This window comes from Protobothrops mucrosquamatus, unplaced genomic scaffold (assembly GCF_001527695.2).
Source record: "Protobothrops mucrosquamatus isolate PMUCROS unplaced genomic scaffold, P.Mucros_1.0 scaffold_128, whole genome shotgun sequence".
Taxonomy (NCBI): domain Eukaryota; kingdom Metazoa; phylum Chordata; class Lepidosauria; order Squamata; family Viperidae; genus Protobothrops; species Protobothrops mucrosquamatus.
Window position 1 is genome coordinate 161,490 of NW_015386204.1, and position 21,957 is coordinate 183,446.

Genomic DNA, 21,957 nt, shown 5'->3' on the forward strand with positions numbered 1-21,957 from the left:
AGATAGCCAAAATATTTTTCGACTATAACTCTCCAAAATACTTAAATGTTGCAATACAGATGGGGTATAGAAGTCCAGACAAAAATTTCCAACTCTGTTATTCTAACTATTACGGGCTATGTGCTCACGAGTCGACAAGTAATAATGACAATTAACCATTTCTATTATCCCTCAGCGAAGGGGGAGAACACGCCGTTTCTACGCTTTTCTCCTTGCTTCCCCCGCCCGCCTCCTTTTCCCTCTCACAGATTAGCAGGAGATCTCGCGAGATCTTGTCTGCGCGCGGGAGCTTTCCTCTGGCCAGGAACGGAACCAAAGAAACACAGCGAGAAAGAGAAATTGCTGGACGTCTGAGGTGGCTTCGCGTTCTTTCCGGTGGTTTCCAAATTGCAGGAACCTCCTCCTGCCAGAGAGGGCTTTCAACTTCCTGTGGCAACTTGCTGCTCTCTTGGCGGCCGCGAGCCGAGCGAAACGAATGGGAGACCTCTGGGGAACGGGGGCTGGGGTTTGCCCCAATGAGAGAAGCTACCCCGGGACGTCCGAACCCGGGCAAGTGGCGCTGATAGGAGAGCAAGAAGAGCCTAAACAGGTATCTCAGCGCGGCTTTACGGCAGCTGCTAACTCCTTCCCGGGAGTCCCAGGACTCGGTGCTTCTGGTCTGCCTTCCTAGGGGTCCTTTTAGCCCACCAAATGCGAAACCCACCGCTGCCTTCTTTGTGTGGCAGTCGCTTGGACTTTGGGGCCATGTGAATCAACGCAGCGTTTAGTTCCTTTTCACGTGGCAGTTGGGACAGACAGAAGTAAAACCATAACTGTGACACAGAGAAGTCCGTTTTTCTGGGTCTCCTCGCGGACAACCTCTTTCCCCTGGTTAGTTACTTCCGTGGGTGTTTATAGTTTTCAGTTGCTTAAATAGAGAGGAGGACAAGCGGAGTCCTTGTGAAATGGAATTCCTGGGATTCTGTAGAAATATCTGGTATATTAGACACAACTATCTTGTGGTTGTAGAGGGGCATCAAAATAGCTTCAGAGCATTTGCTAGTTTTCCTTCTTTTGTGGCAGCAGAAATGTTTCTATTCCTCAAGTGGTATTGAGGATCAGAAAGTCTTCCTCATTACCCCAGTGTCCCTAAGGGATGAACTCTGTTACCCAAACTGCTGATAGGTTTAGTTGTCACATATCAAAATTGAAGAAGCTTCTTGGATGAGAAGCAAAACATCTTCAAGGAAAAACAAAGAAAGTCCATTTGTCTTTGAAAAAGCACCTTTGGGACAACCATGACCTGTATGACTGGGAATCTCCGTAGACGTATCAAAACTGAGTAGTTATTTTTGCTTATTCTTTTGAATGTGATCAAATGAGTGAACTATACATGTACAGAGTATGTGCAGTTGAACTTTGTCATTCTTTCATTCTTTCATTTTTTAAATATAATTTAGGGATCTGTGCTGTTGCTTGGTGGCAATGAAATAAAGAGCAGTGCTGTGGTAAAATATTCGTCTGCACCACCACAAGCAGCATTTTCCCGTCTTCAAGAAAAGACTGATCTAAAGCTTCCACCTGCTAACTGGTTGCGTGAAAGTGCAAAACTGGGAGCAGCAGGGGCAACTATTCTTGGCAATAGCAAGAAAAGCAAACCATTTTCAAGGTAAATATTCAGAATCTTTTTTATCCCTGTCTTAGTAAAAAATAATCTCAAGTTTATTAAAAGACATCTAATGAGTTCTGATTTACAGATAAATTTATGTCGAAGGCGAAATATAGGATCTAAAGAATTTTGCATCAGTTCATTAATTGAAACACACACACACACATACACACATGTTGTTAGAAGATTAACATTTTCAGCAAATGGAAAACTGTTGCAGAAAACGAAGACATATAATTGAGCTTTTAGTAAAGTCCCAATAAAATGGCTGGTTTAAGAACTGATTAATTATAATTCCAAAGTTAATCTTATGAAATAGTGATTTGACATGAAAATTGAATAGAAAAGATGGAAACTGTAGGAGAAGCAACAGTGGGGAGCTAGGCCAGAATATTATGGAGGCAGTGCGGAGGAACCCTTAAGATAAAGTAATTTACAGACAGTGAGGAAACCTCTATGAGGTAACTACAGTTTCTGGGAGGAGCATACCTAGGGCACCCTAAAATTCAGATGACCATTGGATGGTATAGCAAATATTTTTCTGTACTATATCTCTGTGCTGTTATCTAATGGCTGCCCTACATTTTGCAGCCTAAATGTAGTGTATCTACCAACATTCTATTTTTTATATATAATTTTATTAAAACTTACAAGCAAAATAAAAACAAAACAATGTAAAGATTAAAAAAGATCAAAGAAAAAGCAAAAAGTGCAAGGAAAAAACCTGAAGAAAAATAGAAAAGGAAGAAAAAAGATGCAATGCTTCTGAGCAGTTATAAGTACAAATATATTTTAATCTCTCTAAAGTTACATTATTCTGTAACCCTAATTATCAAAACCATAAATTACAAATTCATTTTTATGCAAGATGTCTGTAAGAGCTTTCAGTCAATTTAGTCTTTTCTCTAATCCAGGGGGCCCCAACCCCCAGGCCGGTTTGAAACTGGGCTGTGGGAGAAATGGGCAAGTGCGCATGAGTGTCCTCCGCTCACATGAGTGGAGTTTCACGCGCGAGCACAAGCGCCCTCTGTTGAAGCGCCCTCTGTGTGAGTGGAACTTTGTGTGCAAGTGCAAGCACCCTCTGCTCGCACGTGAACCTCCATTTGTGTGAGTGGAAGGCACGCACACACAAGACTCACACAAATGGAGCTGTGTGCATGTGCGCTTGCCACTCACATGCTGTCCCCGCGCAGGGCTGGGCTGCCAAGTTGGAAAGGTTGGGTACTGCTGGTCTAATAAAAAAAGTCAATTTATGATAAGCCAGTTTGGTCTACTGCAGGGGAAGGCAACCTTGGGTCTTTTATGACTCGTGGACTTCAACTCCCAGAACTCCTGAGCCAGCCGTGCTGGCCCAGGAATTCTGGGAGTTGAAGTCCACGAGTCATAAAAGAGCCAAGGTTGCCTACCCCTGGTCTAGTGGTTAAGGCAACAGACTAGAAAGCAGGAGATTGTAGGTTTTAGTCCTGCCTTGAGTTATTTTGTAAAAATAATACAGGCAGTATACAAATAAATAAAATTTATCTATTTTGGCAAAATCTGTGAACTTCATCAACCATTCATCCATAATGGGTAGCATTGAATCTTTCCATCTGTACATCCTGCCACAGTAATCATATATTGAAGTAATCTTCCATGACTTTTTCTAGAAGCCTTTGACCTAAGACTGGTAGTTCACATGACTGTATTTCGGGTGCTCGGTAACACAGGCACGGATTTACAGCCGTTTGCAGCACCATGCAATCACATGACCATGATTTACAATGTTTTTGCCAGAAACCAGCTTTTACTTCCAATTTGTAACAAAAAACACCCCATAGAAAACAGTGAGTTCATTTAACGATTTCTGCAAAAGTCTTAAAATTGAGTCTGGTCAAATGGTGACCTGCTTTATAAATGTAATTGTGGACTCAATTACAGTTGTAATTCGATGACTACCTGTACATATTTGTTTTTCTGAGGAAAAATAATGGCAATAAATACAGAGTTTTTAAAAAAGAAATATTTTTCTGAGGAAAAGGACTATAATCTCTTCCTCTAAAAATCAATAACAATAATACAGATGGTTGATTGTGGTTCCCTTTTTTCTTGCTTACAACTGAATTAGTGGTAATGATGGGTTTTCTTAGCATCGTCTTATACACCCTTACTGCCAGGAGGTCAGAAGGAAGCAGTGGTCTAAATTTCTGATATTTAAACAATTTATAATGTTGTTTAGACATATAATTTGGATTACATTTAAAAGCTATGTATCAAATACTATGGAATGCAATCCTTTGGCAGTTCTTCATTCTCTTTTGGTTTTAGAAAAGGATAATTCCCTTTTTAGCCAAACCTTTTGAATTAGATTATGGTGATTTTAATACCGGTTTTTAAGTGGTTTCAATTTTAAAAAGTCTGTTAGCTGTTTTGAATGCCTTGGAGATGAAAAGATGGGGTACAAAACTGAAATGTTAAAAGTTGGTGCATTGATTTTGAAAAATAAATGTAATATTTGATTAATTTCATATCTTTATTTAAAATAGTTTTGGCATGGCATATGATTTTATCGACTCAGTTGGAAATGATGTGGATGTTGTATCTGATTCTGAGGTATGTATATTCTTAAGTAACAGTATAGCGTATAATACAAACTTGCTAGACTATTAAATTGATCTTACTACTTTAAAGGGGGAGAGCTTTGTGCTAAAATTATTTTATTACATTTATATTGCATTTATATATTATATTTATTACATTTATATTCCACATTATATATTTGTATTGGTTATTTTAGTGTTTACTGTGAATTTTGATTGATATATTTATATAACAATATTGGTTTTAGTCATCAGTGCACACTAAATAACAATTACTGCTACTATTTATCAGCATTAAATGCTTTTAATATTGAGTTAGTCATATTTTACAAAAATAGGGTTGTCTTTTAATAGGATAATTGGCAAAATCTAATTCAAATGTCATGGGTTGAATCCAAAGGTATGTGCAAAATGGATCTGTCTCTAGCAAGCTATAAAAGCTGAGCAGACAGGCAGCAGAATGTGGTAATGTTGGAGTTGCGTGGGTGTGAAAGTAAAGGTGATTTGTGTTTATTTGGGGAACTAAAGAACCCTTGAAGTAGCTTAAGGCAAATTTATTATTACTGTTCTCGATAAATAGGGCTCATATGAGAAGTGGTAGTGGAGGAGCAGAAGTTGTAGTAGCCTAGGAGAAAAGTATATAGTGAACTGTGGGGGTGTTGTCTAGAGGCTAGGTAGGGTTGTGTTGGCTCTCCTGGAGTTTTGGAGCCCACTAACCTGTGGTTATATAAAAGAACCTCTGACAGTATCTTTCCATTCAGAGAAGTGGTCCAATCAAATTAAAATGGAGCAATTTATTAATTTCCCATTCAGAGTTTGGAATTTCTTCTGCTACATCCAGTAGTATATATTTTGGTATATATTTTGTTTTGAGTGGGGAGATGAGGTATTACAGAGAAAAGGATGATCTAAAACTTTGTAGAGATCAGTCTTGACCAACTTCCAGAAAGTAGCCAATGTTCAGGCAAGTCTCACCTCTAAGAGGAGATTGCTTCATAGCTCCACAGATGCTATGATGGAGAAATATTGCCTCCTGATTGCAGTGCCACTAGTTGTATAGAAGTGCTATGGTTTGTTCCATTTCTGAAATTAAAATATTCCTTAAACCTTTGAGAGTTCTCAGTATTTTCTCATGTTGCATATTTTATTTTATTTTATTTTTTGTAGTGTTTTTAATAGCAAATTTTAAAATCCTGTTAGGCATATAAAGATGCCAGGCTAATGACTTGTACTATACACTTTGACTATTTCCATCTCCAGTTGGAGATGGCTAAAAACAGTAGTTGCTGATTATGCAGTTTAGCACACTGTCTTCACAAAGACATGTTTTCGCCTTTTCCAAACCAGGAATATAGTTTTAGTTTGCAATAGATTTTGACTTTATTTTTCATTAGGCCAGATCAAGATAATATATGTCAGTTGTCCCAACCTTTCCGCCTTTGCAGACTGGGGGGTGGGAAGAGGGGATGGTTCTGCGTGAGTGGCGTGTGCTTCTTGCAGCTCCATTTGCGCGAGCAGCGCGCACGTGCCCGCTGCTCACACAAATGGAGCTGCACGCACTCACCCACTGCTCACCTGCCGCTTCTACGGCCTGGTTCTGAATGGGCCACGGCTTGGTAGTGGGCCATGGCCCAGGTGTTGGGGACCCCTGATACATGTATTTAGATTATTAGTTCCTAAAGTAGGAGTGGACGATTTCTGAGTGAAAAAGAAATGCAGTTTTAGAGTGGACAGAGATGCAAGTCATTGAGTTCAAGCCACATAAAGAGCTGCAATTAACATTTCAAAAACAGAGCTGTGGACCTCAGTGGCCCCCCTGCTAGAACATTAATCAGGAGAACAACAAACAAAAGCCAAAATACATACCAAGTATGTTAATACTTTTCTGTTTATACTTCCAGCTTACTACTACTTCTATATAGGAATTTCTTCAAGTCATAATATTTGACAGCATAATATTTAAATAGGCCATGGTTTACAGCTTTTCAGTTTTCCTCTGCTTAATATTCCAGTTTTTAGTTACAGCAATGCTAGGATTAGAGAAATATCCACAATTTGTTAATTTGAACAACATTCTCCTAAGTTATAGTTAGTATAAAACATAGTTCCTGAACTGTTTTGAAACCAACATTTCTGATTCGTGTTTTAAAGTTTATAGGAAATGTGGGGTGCTAATTTAATGTTACACCAAACCATAGGATGACTTCCTTTTTTTTTAATAACATTTTTATTGATTTTTATAATTAAACAGTAAATAAGAATATGATGCATTTATGTACGTAAGCAGAAAAAAAAACAAAAATCAATACATTGTCAGAAAACGCTCGGCAGTCCCCGCCTTGCCTCCACCCTCATCCACTTTCCTATCCTTCCTCCCTCTAACCCACAACCTCTCCTCCTTCTTCCTTACCACCTAACTACGTCCCCTCTCCTTTCTTACCTCCTCGAGTGCAATTGGGGATACCAGCTGAGCATCTCCTCCTATCAGTTCAATTATTGTTTACCTATAACATGTAAATACATCAATTTTTATAATTCCCCTAAACCCCTTCCCCCCCCGGACTTCCCGGAACCAAATACAGGATTAAAACACATCCCATTCCATATCTAAATTACAATTTAACTAAACAAACATAATACTATCAATATATACCTACTTTAACTCTAGTAAAGCAATAAGTAAAAACAATATATCTACTCAGAAACTATATAATATTTATTCACTCCATACTTTCTCTAAATATAATCTATCCACCTACAACTTTTAAACTTTATGTAAGTTTTTTCTTACATTTTACACTTAAATTTTTCCTTCACTTTCTTCCCTCTCAAGTCAATACTTTCAAAAAGAAAAAGAAAAAAAAGTCTTAAGTCAATACTTTCTGCTTCACAGCTGGAAAAGTAAAATAAAATCCCAGGCTTAAGTTTATCAAATATTTTACATCTTTCAAAATACTATAAATTCTTTACAAACATATAATCCTTTTTATATTATTTCAAATATTAAGCTAATTTCTTCCATTTCCATAATAAAGTCTCATTTCCAGCATTATCCATCCTTTGGCTTATGAAGCTTGCTAAGCATTCCCTGCAGGTCTGTCATTGCAGATCTCTTTGGTCTCGCCCCTCCCACTGACTCCGAAGGCAGTGGATATGTTATAGATACAATTTCTTTTTGTTGTTCTCTTTCTTATAGGCAGCACGGGTCATCCTCTGCTCCTTCTGAGGATCTCCTGTAGATAATGACATGGCCCCAGGCAGTTCCACAACAAGTTGCTCCATCACATCTTCTTGTGCTTTAGGTATGGGTGATGATGACAAATCAGCTTTCAGGACCGACAGATAAAAGTCTTTAGCTTTTTTAACAGAATTTAATCTGTATCTGGTCCCCGAAAAATTTACCACAATACCCAAAGGAATCTCCCATCTAAAAGGCATCTGCCGCTTCTTTAACTCCTGAGCCAGAAAAGTAAAGTCCTTTCTTCTTCTTAAAATCTTAGAAGGTATTTCTTTTAAGAGTATAATATCTTGTGCAGCAATTTGAAATCTCTGCTGGTAAAAGAGCTGTATAATTTCATTACGACGTACTCTTGTGGTAAAATAAACAACCACATCTCTAGGTAGATTTCTCTGACGTGCAATCCAGGAATTCACTCTAAAAAAATTTTCTATTTCTCCACAAATCACCTCTGGGTTGCAATTCAGTACCAGGGCCAAAGCTGTAACAACTTCCTCTTTAAGTTTCTCTTGTAAATCTTCCTTAAGACCCCTGATTCTCAGAGCAAATTCCATTTGTTTGTATTGTGACATTACCATGTCATTTTGAAGAATTTCCACGCCTTCTTCTAGTTTCTCAAGTCTATCCTCTGTTCCTTCCATTTTCTCCACTAATTCATCCACCCGTCCCTCTACACGATCAATATGAATTGCAAGTCCTTGAAAGATATGTGATAAATTTTCACAAAGTTCCTGATTTTTCTTATCCAAAAGTTCTTCTGTTTGTTTCACAGTCTGCAATGAGGACTTAGCTAAAGCCTCTTGTAAATCTTTAAGTGTAATAGAAGGAGGAGGTGTTGGTGGGGGAGATTTAGGTTTTTGTTGTTGAGTTTGCACAACAGGAGAAGAAATGGCTGTTTTAGGCAATGCAGGAACAGTACGTTTTGAAGCCATTCTGCCAAATTATTTTTAAAACTCACAACAGCAAGTATAAACTTAAAAGAAGCTTGACTTAAGAAAAATTCTTTAAAATCCTTTAAGATGCATCATTCCACAACCGGAAAGAGAGTGAAAGTTTTCCTTTAGTTAAGAAGAAGCAACGCTTCCGCGGCCATTTTCTTCTCACTTTCACTTATAGCAAGTAGCAGACATCGCAATAAAATCTTGAGTTAAAGTCACATTTTAACTGAAGTAAAAATCCCCTGTCAGGTTCCGTCTGATCAAAAGTTACTCACATACAGATACAAAGTAGCAGCAGTGGCGGCGACGTCTAGCTTCGCTCCGAGGAGCGAAGACGCTCCGAGCTGCGGAGAAGAGGTCCGGACTCCGGGGGAGTTCTCACCTTCATCCCCCCAGGGTCACTCCTGGGGGGACTAGGGAACTCAACCCCTATCCAGACCAAACTCACTTTCTCCCCTTCGCCCGGGGAGAAAGTTCCGAGCCGCAAAACAGCTGATCCGCGCTGTTTTGACAACTTTGACGCAGTCCCAGGCAGGAGGCTGAGAAGAAAGCCTCCTTCGGCAAAGCCTCGCCACCGGAAGTCCCATAGGATGACTTCCTTAATCAGAATTCACAGAGGTTTTGCTGAATATCTGAACTGGTTTCAAATTTCATTGAAAAGCCTTTCAAAATTTTGATGGTGTTCACAAATGTCAGTAATTTGCTCTAAAACCAATTCATTTCTCTTTTATTATTCCTCTCAAGTTTATCTGTATTGAAACTTCTGAGTTGTAGCTCTGCCTAATTCCTTAAAAATATTGTGTTTTCTTATTCTGCAGAATATTAAAAAGCTCCTTAAGATACCTTACAGCAAATCACATGTCAGCATGGCAGTACATCGAATTGGGAGAACGCTTCTTTTGGATGATTTAGACATTCAAGAACTCTTTATGAGATCATCGCAGGTGGTCACAGTTTTATTGTAATATTTTATTTAGTTTGCAGTGTCACTATTTATCCTTTAATGATATTAACAGAAACACTTATGATTCTTGCTAGGAGAGTTGGGATGGTGAAACAATCTGGTCTCAGGAGAATTCTAGGGTTAGGATTATTGCAACCAATTCTGTGCAACATCTATCAATACATTTTGATAAAAGGCACACATCTTCATTTTTTTAGAATTTTGTCTGATGAAGCAATTGAAAGAATTCAAAAGGTCAACTTGTAGGTAATATGTGTTATAATATACTACCTCAACAGCTGGAGGCACTATTGCTTTAATACAGCTAAGAAAAAAATAAGACAAAGCAGAAAAAAGAAAACACTAAAATAGATAATTGCTAAATAAAATACATTATCTATTTTTGAACAACAAATTAGGCTTTACCTCCTAAGAATCATATTGGCCAGTCTTTCTAATGTATAATTAAAGAGGTAATTCATAGGCTAAGGATACATACATTTCAATGAGCCACTCCTTAATACCAAATGAACAGATTTCTTAACAGATATGAATTTCAGGGCTGTAAATTAGACCAAAAAAGTAAAAGAAAATGAGAAAAGATGGAAAACCATTTTTAATTTTTTACAGGTAATTCTCAAATTTCTGTTGTTAATTTTGTCCCATTTTATGACCTTTCTTGCCACACTTGAGTAATTGCAGTTATTAAGTTAGTAACACGGTTGTTAATGAATCTGGCTCCCCCATTGATTTCTCAGAAGGTTGGAAAAAGTGATCATATGACCCCAGGACACTGCAACTATCATAAATGAGTCAGTTTTCAAGTGTCTGAATTTTGATCATGTGACCATGGAAATGCTGCAATGGTTGTAAGTGTGAAAAATGATCATGTCACTTTTTTCAGTGCCGTAACTTTGAACGGTCACTAAGTGAAATGTTGTAAGTCGAGGATACCTATATTACAAAAATAGATGTACTGTCTGAATACCAGGCTGTATGTATTTATATACTGTTGTCAAGAAACCTGGATATGTCAGTGTAGAAACCAGGAACTATGCTTAACTCAAGGGAATGTTTATCTTTTTTTAACCATTAATAAGGTAATTACTATTTATCTTTTTAAATTCTTATTTTTGTTTGCCATGTAGACTGGAGACTGGACATGGCTGAAAGAATTCTATCAGAGACTAATAGATCAGAAGTGGCAGCGAAAAAAGAAGAGCAAAGAACATTGGTACCACAAAGCTATACTTTCCAAATTTTTATATTACAGGTACCTTGGTATTTTTCCCTGGTTTTTGTAATTTTATTAAAATTGTTCCTTTGTATTTAGCATGCACTGTATCTACATCCTAAGCAAAAATCATCATTTCAAAGCTTAGGCAAAATTATATCTCTTTTGTTTCTGAACATTGACTGAGAAAAAAAGAGCAAATAGAAGGTGATTTTTCCCTCTTGATTTTATAGACCCTCATTTCTCATGGAAAGTCATTCCAAAAGGTTCCCTTCCTTTGGAGAGCTGCAGTTTCTATAACTAGACAAGGAAATATTAAAGTTTCCATGAACATGTAGCACTTTGAACCCAGATGTAGTACTAGAAATGGATGGTTTCTATTTAATATTCTTTTCTAAAGTATCTAAAGAAATTGAATTAACAAACTGTCTTAACAGTCTACATCTTGCTACAAAGCTATGTTCATAAGTTTATACTTTTGTAATAGTGAATCCATATGGTTGAATGGCAGCAAATTGCATGCCTGTGAAAATGTATGGCTTTTACTTATTATCAAAAGCAAAATGATGAGATCCAGGGGCAGGTAACTTATTCAGGAAACTGGGTCCAAAGCAGAGATGGGGCTGAATCCCAAATTATACATATTGACCTGTACAAATTATACCAAAATAGTGTTTCATAGAAAGTAAATAGGTGCTGTCAAAAAATGGCAAATAGACAGAATAATCTGCACAAAAAGACAGCACATGTACACATCAAAATGACCAAAACAAAACCTGAGCAACATACTGTATATTCACATACTATTTACTCATCCCTTATCTAATACACCCATGATATTTTTCCATTATCTTTTCCACATATGCTTACTAGTAGCTAGGCATTGTGTTAAACTGAAAAGACTTTTATAGACTTAAGGATTATCCTTGTAAAGAAATACGGCATTGTAGACCAAGGCTAGGTTTTTAAGTATGATAGACTCCCATTTAGAAATAATGATAAAATTTAAAAGAGACAAATCTATTATGTTGCAGTTGCTTGAAATGTAGATACAATATTGGGAACCTTAGTTTTATGTAGATAAAAACAAAAGTGGCTGATTGAGAAATGTAATACTTATATTCTCTTCTATTGAAACCATGCTATGGGATAAAAATACATGGTAAACAATTTTGTGTGTCATATTGCAAATATTAGTATGTTATTTAAAAATAACAATATTAAAATGTAGGATTTTTATGAAAATGATTTCATTAACATTTTCAGTTTCTTTCTTGACAGTATCAATGGTGATGAAGCTGCTCAACCTGTTCCTAGTTCCAAAGAGCAAAATCAAGAAGAAACAGCAGAAGATGAAACTGATGAGCCTAGCAGGGTTTCTTGGCCAGCTCCTTTTGAAATGCCTTCCTCCCTTTCTGAAGATGCAAGATGCAATCAGGTAAATATTGTGTCCTTTCTATCTTAATAGTAGCAGTTGTTTCTTACAGCACCCATTGCCAATGTCTAGTCTGGTGACTGTTAAACCGCAGGGAAAAATTGCAGCTTCCTGCCCTTTTTTATAGGTAGATGGGAGCAAAATACATCTTGTGAGTGTACAAGAGCTCGCTAGATAGCATGGTGTGGAGAGTGGTCAGGATATCCAAATTATTTATGTACATGAGCTTGAGTATAAGTCCTAAATAAACTATTAGACATACTTCAAATTATGCTGTTTGATGTGTTTTGACTGTATTCAGAAGAGATTAAAAAGTGCTTTGGGTAATATGAATATTTGGCAGTTCCCTGGTCATACAAAAAATAAACGAGAGTATGTTTGAGAAAAATACTTAAATTATACTGATACTTTTTTCTGGTGTGATATAAAAATTTATGGTTTTCTTCCCTGTTTTAAGCTCTGAATAGTGAATGGAGAAGAAATTTGGAAAAATAGATTGCTTAAAACCTATATAATACCTCATGTCCTTATTTATGTCAGGCCAGTTTTTAATTATTATTACTTTGCTTCAGATAATCCTGTTAATAAGGAAAATCTGTAATTCAATTTTTGTATGTTGTTTAAAAATGTGCCAAATCTCTGTTATATAATCATTGCTTTTACTGCTGATATAGGGTGCTCTTCAAGTAAATTCCTGTTCTTCATATATTCCTGAATTTGTTCCATAAATTTCATAATCTTTTTATGGTCCATCTTTATAGGAATTCTGGTGCAAAATGACCTAACAATATGAGATGTACTTTGCAGAAAATATCTGCTTCAGAGTTTTATACCTCAGGAAGATATCTTACTTTCAAATATAATTTGTTTACTGATTGACATTATAGATTCTACCTACTCAGCTAAAAATTAATTAACTCTATCATTCCTGGCTATATTATTTTTTTAATTTGATTTAGCTTTATGTTTTTAACACCTTCACATTTCTAGTCTTGCATAAAAGTGCTAGAGCCTCTGAGTTTCTCCCACATTCTTATGCTAGGAGTGTGGTAGCTCATGTGGTTAGGCTGCTAGGTTGGAGGTTAGCAAGCCTGCATTTGAGACCCGAGTGCTGTTGCTTGGTGGGTTGAGCTGCCGTTATTTGCTCCAGCTTCTTGATGGGGACATGAAAGGAAACGCACACAAACATGCCTGGCCAACGGTGATGTCACTCACGAATGAAGGCAAATATATATGTTCCAGGATCCAATCTGGGTCACTCACTGGAACCAGAAGTTTAGTCTTCCGAGCTTTTGGACTCGTGCTAGAGCTAGATCCTCAGAGAACTTCTCTCTAGCAGAGTGTGTGTTTTGGGCTATTCTTGGTGCTTGGTTGTGTGTGGCTTTTTAGTTGTAGCCTATTAAGTAGTTGTCTATGGTATCCTTGTGCTGCCAAGACCTTGCCTCCCCAAGTATTTGATAAGCTGGTGGTAAATCAGTACTCTGTTGACTGACAATGATGTCACTGGCTAATCCTTTCAACTCAGAAGTGCCTTACGTGGTCCCTCTGACACAAATGGGATGGGATAGTTGTGCTTTCAATATTTGCAACAGTTGGCAACTTCCTATTTTTTCAAATTCAGGATGTTTTCCTTTGTCTACCTCTTGATTTTTTTGCACCATTATGTTGTCAAACATTTTCTCTTGCTTCAACTTGCTTATAACATTGCTGAATAAAAACTGCATGGGTAGTCAATATGTCATAAAGTGATACTTAGATATATGGTAGAACTACTGAAAAGGTATCGTCAGTCTATAGTGCTTTGGCAAGATTGGAAAAATCTGTAGCCTCTATATGTAGCTCATGAACAATTTAACGTCCAGAAACCTATGCTCTGGTAGAAACCCTTTTTTCATTACTCACCCTCTTAAAGGTTTTCTGTGTAGTCCAGCAGTAATTTCTTTTGTTTCCTCTTAAAAAGAAGTCAGTGTTTCTTTTACCATGATTGGGCTCAAAAATTGTGGGAATGAAAAAAAGTTAATAAAACTGAAGGATATTTATAATATAAATGCAAGCAAATATTTTGTCGTCCATTCGGAACATTTATAATTTTATTATTGCAAAACATTTAAGTACCTGTTAAGTACGTATCGAAGTCCAGTGTGTAAATAATCTTGCTTGAATTTTATGCAGAAATTGGTAGAATTATATTTTCTGGATAAGACTGCTCATATGAACAAAGAAATTGCAAAGATTTAAAAGGAGATGTTTATAAACAATTTTCATGATGGACTGTTGAAACGTATTAGTTGAAAAGAACTTAGTAAATATGTATGCTCAGTGAATAAAGCCTTCACAGATCGGTTATCCAATATGCAAAATAGGTACTTTATTAAAAACAGAGTTTATATAATTTCAACAATAGAATCACTTATGCCCTTGTGCTTTTCACAGGGAAATGTGCCTCTTGAACCCTCATATGTAGTGGGGCATGTGGCCTCAGCCCCCAAAGAACAAAACCTAACTACTTTGTTCAGTGACGGGGAAAGCAGTCAGGTATGATTTTATGTGGAATTTGACCTGAGGAAAATCCCCTTGCTCAGTTTGATTTATAGTGCAGCTAAAGGAGGGGGGATCATTTTTATCAATTGTTTTGTGGCATCTGCCATCTTGATTTTTTATTGTGAAAGTCTAGAATAGCTACCATATATTATATTTGATTTGCGTCTTGTGCATCTTGCTTTTTTTTTAAGTCTGTAAAGCTATGCTACTTTTTTATAATAAAGAGAATAAATGTTTATACATGGTATGTTCTTCCAATTTAAAGGGTCTTAAAAATGACTTTGTTCGGAACATCTTATGGACATTTGAAGATATTCACATGTTGGTAGGTTCAAATATGCCTATATTTGGAGGAGGAAGATACCCTGCTGTCAGCTTGCGTCTCAGGTGAATAAAGTGAATTAGATACGATAGCTCGCTGTTGGAAAATGCTACTGTTGTTTTTATTTATAACTTGCTGTTAAAAAGTCACATCAAAAAGTAATTCCTTATTCAATATGAACTAAGCTTAAGTAGTTCCAATAGACTAGGAGTCTTTAAAAAAATCTAATCTATGTTTGTCTATTGTAAAATATTGATAGGTCAAACTGTTTTATATTTTGGGTTGTATTCTGATTATTTCCCATTTTTGGCCTCTGTATTTCACTTGGAATTAATTATTTAATTTTTATGATCTTCTGATTAGTTGGTTTTAAAGGACAACCTTAAAATTGCTTCTTGAATTGAAAAGTTTCCACTACATAATGGAAATAAAATTATAAAAATGCTCATTGTTCAAAACCACTGTTGATTTCATATCTGTTGCAAATGTTTCCATTTTCCTATTAGTCATGATAGCTAACATTCACAAGGTTATATTGTATTAATCTAGTATTTAATTTGGAATCAACACTTATATTTATATTTTTAATGAATCCTAACTATGATTTTATTGAAATAACATTAGAACATTTTTTATTTTAAGGGATAACAATAAGCCAATTAATGTGCTAACAGGAATTGATTATTGGTTGGACAACTTGATCTGTAATGTTCCAGAACTTGTTATGTGTTTTCATGTGAATGGAATTGTTCAGGTAAGTTTTTAGACAAAATATTCTAATTGCTTTCTTAATCTCAATCAGCAAAACAATAAGTCAGAGAGTTAAAGTATACATTTGCTATGATTTTCTCCAATGTGATGTCCCCTATATATGTTCTGATACAACCTTTGAAGTTCCTAGCTAGCTTAACTGATTACTGAGGAGAATATTAGTTGAAGAAAATGAAAAGCATCCATTCAAGGAAGGTTGCTATGGCAAGTGGATAGCAGCCCATCTGAGATTTCTTTGTGAATGTTTTTTGTAAGCACCTGTTTTATATTCACTTTCAGCAGTGCACAAGAACTTACTTTTATGCATGTTAATAACTGTGATTTCTGTATTATATCAACCAACTTATCACAAAAAGTTGTGCAAGCTTTTTAGCTTTATGGGTAGTCCTCCACAACCCTAGTAGAACCTGCCCATTACAGTTGCAAGTGGTGAGAGCAACAACCCCCACCCCCTGATGCAGCTGTTAAAAAAACTCACAGGTCGTTAAATGGAGCATTGAGTGCCTTTTGTGGGAGAGGCACTGCCTGTCCTGGGCTCTCAAGGCTTCCCGCACCTCCTGAGACTCCCCATGCCCCACCCACCCCTCAAGATCCCCACAGGCTTTAGGGGAAGCACTGCAGCATCCCTGTGGTTGGTTGTAAGGGCAAACTACTGCAGGGACCGTAACTTCAGGATTAGGTTGTAAGTAGCTTTGGGGCATCCACCATAGCTTGAAACAGTTGCTAAGGGAGAACTACTTGTATAATGAAACTTTTGTAATCAATACTTCAGATAGTACATTTTTTCAGTTCTAAAAATTCTTCAAAATTTTTGTTGCAGAAATATGAAATGATTAAGACAGAAGATATACCCAATTTGGAGAAGTCCAATTTCTCTACTAAAGTAATAAAGGATATTGCTCAAAATATTTTATCTTTTCTGAAATCAAATTGTACAAAAGAAGGACATACATACTGGCTGTTTAAAGGTAAGATTTTTTTAATTTTGTTTTTTAAAGGGCAATTAGCAATATGGCTGTGATTTGGAATGAAATATGGTACAGAAGGCTCACAGTTCTTAGAAAATAAAGAAGATAGTGAAATAGCAATCTCTTTCCCAAAAGTTTCTAATCACTGGCTGCACTGACAATGCATAGAATGTCTCTTTTTCATTTACCCCAGCATAAGGAGATAGTATTTTGTGCTATTAAGTTGGTATTTGCCACTGCTGTGATCTTGTGAGCTTTCAGGCTTCCAATGAGGGGGAGTAATAGCAATAGCACTTAGACTTTTGTACCACTTTACAGCCCTCCCTAAGCACTTTACAGAGTCAACATGTTCCCCCCAACAGTCTGGGTCCTCATTTTACTGACCTCAGAAGGATGGAAAGCTGAGTCAACCTTTAGCCGGTGAAGATCAAACCCCTGGCAGTTGGCAGAATTAGCCTGCAATACTGCATTCTAACCACTGTGCCACCACAGTTCATAATACCTTCATGTGCAAGATGCATGTAACCCAACAGGAAGAAGGTTTCAAATTTTTCAGTTTTGTGTGTTGATTGGAAGACCTTGAGCCATAATAATGGTTAGGTAAACTGAAAGCAGAGCAAATCTTACTCATTAGCTTTATATTCTATAATACTATAGAATTATCAACAATTCTGGCTTTTTATTCTTTGGACTTCTAATTTTATCAGACAAACTGGAAAACATTTTTTCTTTCAGCAAGTGGAAGTGATATAGTGAAGTTGTATGATCTCACCACCCTGTGCGAAGAAACAGAAGATAAATACCAAAACCCTTTCACAATGCCAGTAGCAATTCTTCTCTACAAGTAAGTTGTTCTATATATCACGAGGATTCAAGTCTATATAAAAGAAAGATTGGGTGACCCTTCTTTTACATATGTACACTCAAGACCGTTACCGAAAGTAAAATGTTAATCCTAGTGGCTATGTAAAATGTAATCTTATAGGCACTTGTTTTGATGCAGTGTATAACTTTTAAAAAAGTAATTAAATAGAGTCTGGTATAGAGTTTTATATTGTAGGAGGCAAGAATGCAAGGGAAAAAAGCAAAATATTTTGTTTGAGCAAATTGTTGATTGTTATAATGATAACATACTATCTGAATCCTACCCTATATGTATGTTAAGTAATACTTAATGAAAATTCATTTTCAATTACATCTTATTAAATGATTTACTGCAGTATTTGATCCCAATGTTGAAATATTAGTAAAAGTGCTAATTTGTGTACAAGAAAATTGGATTTTATTGGATTTTGTTGGATTTTATTTTAATTTTGTAATCATCTAGATACTTGAAGAAGTTGACATGAAAAAAATTACTTTATAACCCATGCTGATTTGTCCCACAAGGATAGACAATGTCTTGGGCGGGGGGGGGGGGGTGTCAGTTTAATTATTTTCTCTTTTGAAAGCAAAGGAAACATTATGCCAACTTTATTTAGCTTGCTTTAGCCAAAGGGAGTAGCTGTGGGTCCATTAGAACTAAAGCTAGCCCTGGCAAATTGTTTATCAGAGAATGAAACACCTCATAATCTTTATAGGATTTTTATCAGTTGCCTTCTAAGACAAAAGGGGGTGGGATGTGTGTTTTGTGTTTAAAAGCAACACTTGTGCTGAAGTACTAGAAAGATAACATTCAAAACAGTAGATGAGTGAAATTCCGAATTAATTTAAAGCACGTAAAAAAGATTGTCTTCAATCATATCAGCATTTTCTTGTCCTTAAAATATTTACAATGCACTCTTTTCTGACACACATTTAAAATAAAATGTCAGTAGATATTTGAAATGTGAGGACTTCTATTTCTTTTCTGTTTCCTTACTTTTGCTTAGAGTTGCATGCAACATGATGTTGAAAAAAACTCAAAACCGGAAACATTATGGTACTATTAGAACTTTACTCCTTAATTGTGTAAAATTATTGGACAAGGGCAGGCATCCTCAGGTAAGAATTAAATCTGAATTCTGTTGTTTCCATATCTCATGGGCACCCAGTGAAAACATTTTATGTAGACTGGTTAAAATTAAGTATATATTTGATCTCCAATTACAATGGAAGGGTTTTCATGTTTATGCAGCCTCACTGAATTCTACATTACATATAATGCTAAGTCACTTCAATGAACTTTGGCTGTATACATTCTCTTCATGTGGTTTAAAATAGCTGGAATTTGTTGTATCTGACATATTTAAACCTGGCTTATTTGAATAAAGCACAGCTTAAGTGAACTCAATTTGCCTTTTCAGCTATAACAATTAAATTACTGGAACCATGTCCTTGCTGGGGAATTTTGGATTGAAAACTCATTCACATGTTGCCAAAATAATGTTTAGTGTTATAAGTGAACTTAATGGGTACATCCTATTCTACCATTTAAAATAATCAAGCATGTTTTAACTATAATTTTACCTTTAAATCTATTTTTAAGATATTTGTAAAAAAAATTAGTGCTGGGAGACTTTGAATTCTTATTTCTGTCTTTATTTCAAATAAGATTATTGCTTCAGCAAATTACATGCTCTCAGAACTGTTCCAATTAGATGAGCCAAAAAAAGAAGAAAGCAGCGAATTTCCTTTAAATGGCAACTCTGATGAAAGTTATAGTGAAGAAGAAGAAGAAATGCCTGATAGTGATGAAAATGGATTATATAGCACCAGCTCAGATTTTCCAGATGACAGCAAAGCCGTTGCTATAATCAAATCTGTTGGAGAATTGTCAGTACCTGAAAAATATAAGTCTACTCATCAAATACGTGTAAGTTTATCCACTGCACTTGAAATGTCACGTCAGTTAACACTGGGAATTATATTTTATGGTCTCAGTCTAAATATGTGGGATTCCTTTCTGTCAGGGTAATTAATATGAGAGAAGGAGTTTTCCTTTAAAGATTACCTCCATTGGGCTTCAGTGGAAATGTATGCCTGTCAAAAATAGATATCCAAATGATTTATTTCAAATAAATAACTTCATATTATTTTTTTCTGAAGTTCTACATCAGGGCTTTTCAACCTTTCCACTGATTGTACTTTCAGGATATTCGAGTACCACCTAGCAAGGTGTTAAAAACTAGATGACCAAAAAAAAAACCCTGTTCAAAGTTGCAATTGCACTGAAATGACTTATGACCATTTTTCACACTTATGATCATTGCAGCATGCCCAGGGTCATGTGATTTATATTTGGATGTTTGGCAACTGATTCATATTTATGATGGTCACAGTGTCCCAGGGTCATGTGATCCCCTTTTGCAACCTTTTGACAAGCAAAGTCAATGGCAGGGCAGCTGGTAGCCAAGTGCTAAGGCGGGACTTCCCTCCCTCCTTCCCTGCTCCCTCTTTCTCATGCTCACCTCCTTCTGAAGGAAAAATTTGAACACCCCCCCCCCCCATATTTTCTCTCTTCCATATATTCATCAAACAAGGAAAAGTCTCCAGAGACAGAAAAGACAAACTGCTGAGTGAACTAGCTTAAAAAAGAACATTCCCCTTTAAGAATTAGCTACTGGCTAGAAAGGAAAGTTAAGGAGCGCAGCCAGCACTTAAGGAAGAAAAAAAATGTAGTAAGTATTGGCTGCCGGCTAAGGCAGCCTTCCCAAATGGCTCCATTCATAAGTAAAGGAATGCTACAGGCAAAATCCATTCAGGAGAAAAATACTTCAAAATCCCTTGCAGCAAAACTTACAGCTAACAATTGCAGAGCAATAGAAACTAACACCAGCCATCAGCCAAATAGAAATTGCCAAACACTCCTTAAGAACACAAAGCCCACATTGCACAAATCCCAGAACTTCAAAGTCACAAAAGCACATAAGAATCTTTCCACTCTCCATCTCCCTCCCTCCTCTGTGCCTCATCTCCAGCCATTGCTGCCTTTTTTCATTCCTCTTGGAGGGCAACCCCTTCCCCACTGCATTTCTTGCCTGTTTGCTGCTGCCAGCACAGGTGGCTGCCAAAGCAGTTGTAGATCGGCTCATGGCTGGTCTGCTTGATCTCGTCTCCCCCCACCCTCCTCCTCCTTCTTTCCCTTCGGTGCAGCTAGAGCTGACTCTGCCTCCTCCCAAGGCTGCTGCTTTTTTTCTCTCTCTCCCTCTGTCACCCAAACTGCTCCTTTTATAGCCTCTCCTGTCTCCGCCCCCTTCCTCCTTTCTCATGGGGGAGGGTGAGCCAGAAGTGAGCCTGGGGCCTGCACTGGCTCTTTCCTTCCCCCACCACACTTGGCTAGGCAGGGCTGCGTACCACCTGCCACTCATTAATGTACCACAAGTGGTACGTGTACCACAGGTTGAAAAGCCCTATTCTACATGATAAACTGTCAACATTTTTGGCTGGTTAGAATCTTTTAAACTTACGTTAGATGAATCAGTTATCCGTCATCCCTAATCTACCACTGGACTTATTTTTCTTTTTTCTTTCTTAATTCCAAACTTATTTGCTTATTCATGGCTTTTTTTAAAAAAAAAATTGCATGTATCTGTATGTCCCCTATTTATAATGTAGATTACATCTGTGCATTCTCAAACAATCCCCAAAACTCCAACAATATCATTTGACTGTGTATATAGTACCACCGCTGCCTCTGGTTGTCTTTGATGAGAGGTTATTCCTTGCAAAGGATCATTGGAAAAGTATTATATTCATAGCTTTCTGGAATGACAACAGGGAGTGGGTCATAATTACTTCAGGGGGCGAGGTATTCCAGAGTGGGAGAACTACAACTGAGAAGGTCTACTTATGATTACTGGATTTCCTAACATGCTGGGAGGAGGATTTTATAACATGATCTCTGAACCCATAGATATTAGATGGACAGATGGACATAAAATAGATAGTGCCGTAGGCCTTCCTGGACTGTTTTCAATATTTAGTGAAAAAAGCACGTTCCATTTCAAATCTCAACAGTTATTTATACATATTAGAAATCACATGATTGTCATTTGTACATAGTTCTCTTTCAAATTCTGTCCTATATCTGGTGACTTTCTGTCCATATTAAACAGCTCCCTTAATTGTGTGTGTAAAAATCATTGAAAAATAAATCCTGCAGTCAACCATTCTCTTGATTGAAGTTCAAAACTGATATGTTCTTTATAAGAATGGCTTCTTCGTTGGTTTTCAATGAAAATATATGCTGAATTCCAGTAGTTTCATGAAAACTTCTTTTTGTCTTTTCTATAAAGCCTAGCTATGCATTTCCTGTTTGCTATGACACTGAAGAACGATGCAGACTAGTACTCAACTATGTTCTTGAAGTAAGTTATATAACACAAATGTGTTATTTAATAGTTTTTTAATGTGTACCTGTTG

General features: G+C 36.7%; 1 protein-coding gene across 1 annotated transcript in view; it reads left to right on the forward strand.

Annotated features, from left to right (window-relative positions):
• The first annotated feature begins 460 nt into the window (after window positions 1-460).
• EDRF1 (erythroid differentiation regulatory factor 1) overlaps window positions 461-21,957 on the forward strand; it is a 38,880-nt gene continuing 17,383 nt past the window's right edge. The window contains exons 1-14 of the mRNA XM_015817552.1: window positions 461-589; window positions 1,440-1,648; window positions 4,171-4,237; window positions 9,219-9,344; window positions 10,492-10,616; window positions 11,859-12,015; window positions 14,446-14,547; window positions 14,819-14,940; window positions 15,518-15,629; window positions 16,467-16,614; window positions 17,350-17,458; window positions 18,486-18,597; window positions 19,148-19,408; window positions 21,831-21,902. Of these exons, the coding sequence (XP_015673038.1) occupies window positions 476-589; window positions 1,440-1,648; window positions 4,171-4,237; window positions 9,219-9,344; window positions 10,492-10,616; window positions 11,859-12,015; window positions 14,446-14,547; window positions 14,819-14,940; window positions 15,518-15,629; window positions 16,467-16,614; window positions 17,350-17,458; window positions 18,486-18,597; window positions 19,148-19,408; window positions 21,831-21,902 (1,836 nt within the window). The 5' untranslated portion in view covers window positions 461-475. The remainder of the gene's footprint in view (window positions 590-1,439; window positions 1,649-4,170; window positions 4,238-9,218; window positions 9,345-10,491; window positions 10,617-11,858; window positions 12,016-14,445; window positions 14,548-14,818; window positions 14,941-15,517; window positions 15,630-16,466; window positions 16,615-17,349; window positions 17,459-18,485; window positions 18,598-19,147; window positions 19,409-21,830; window positions 21,903-21,957) is intronic.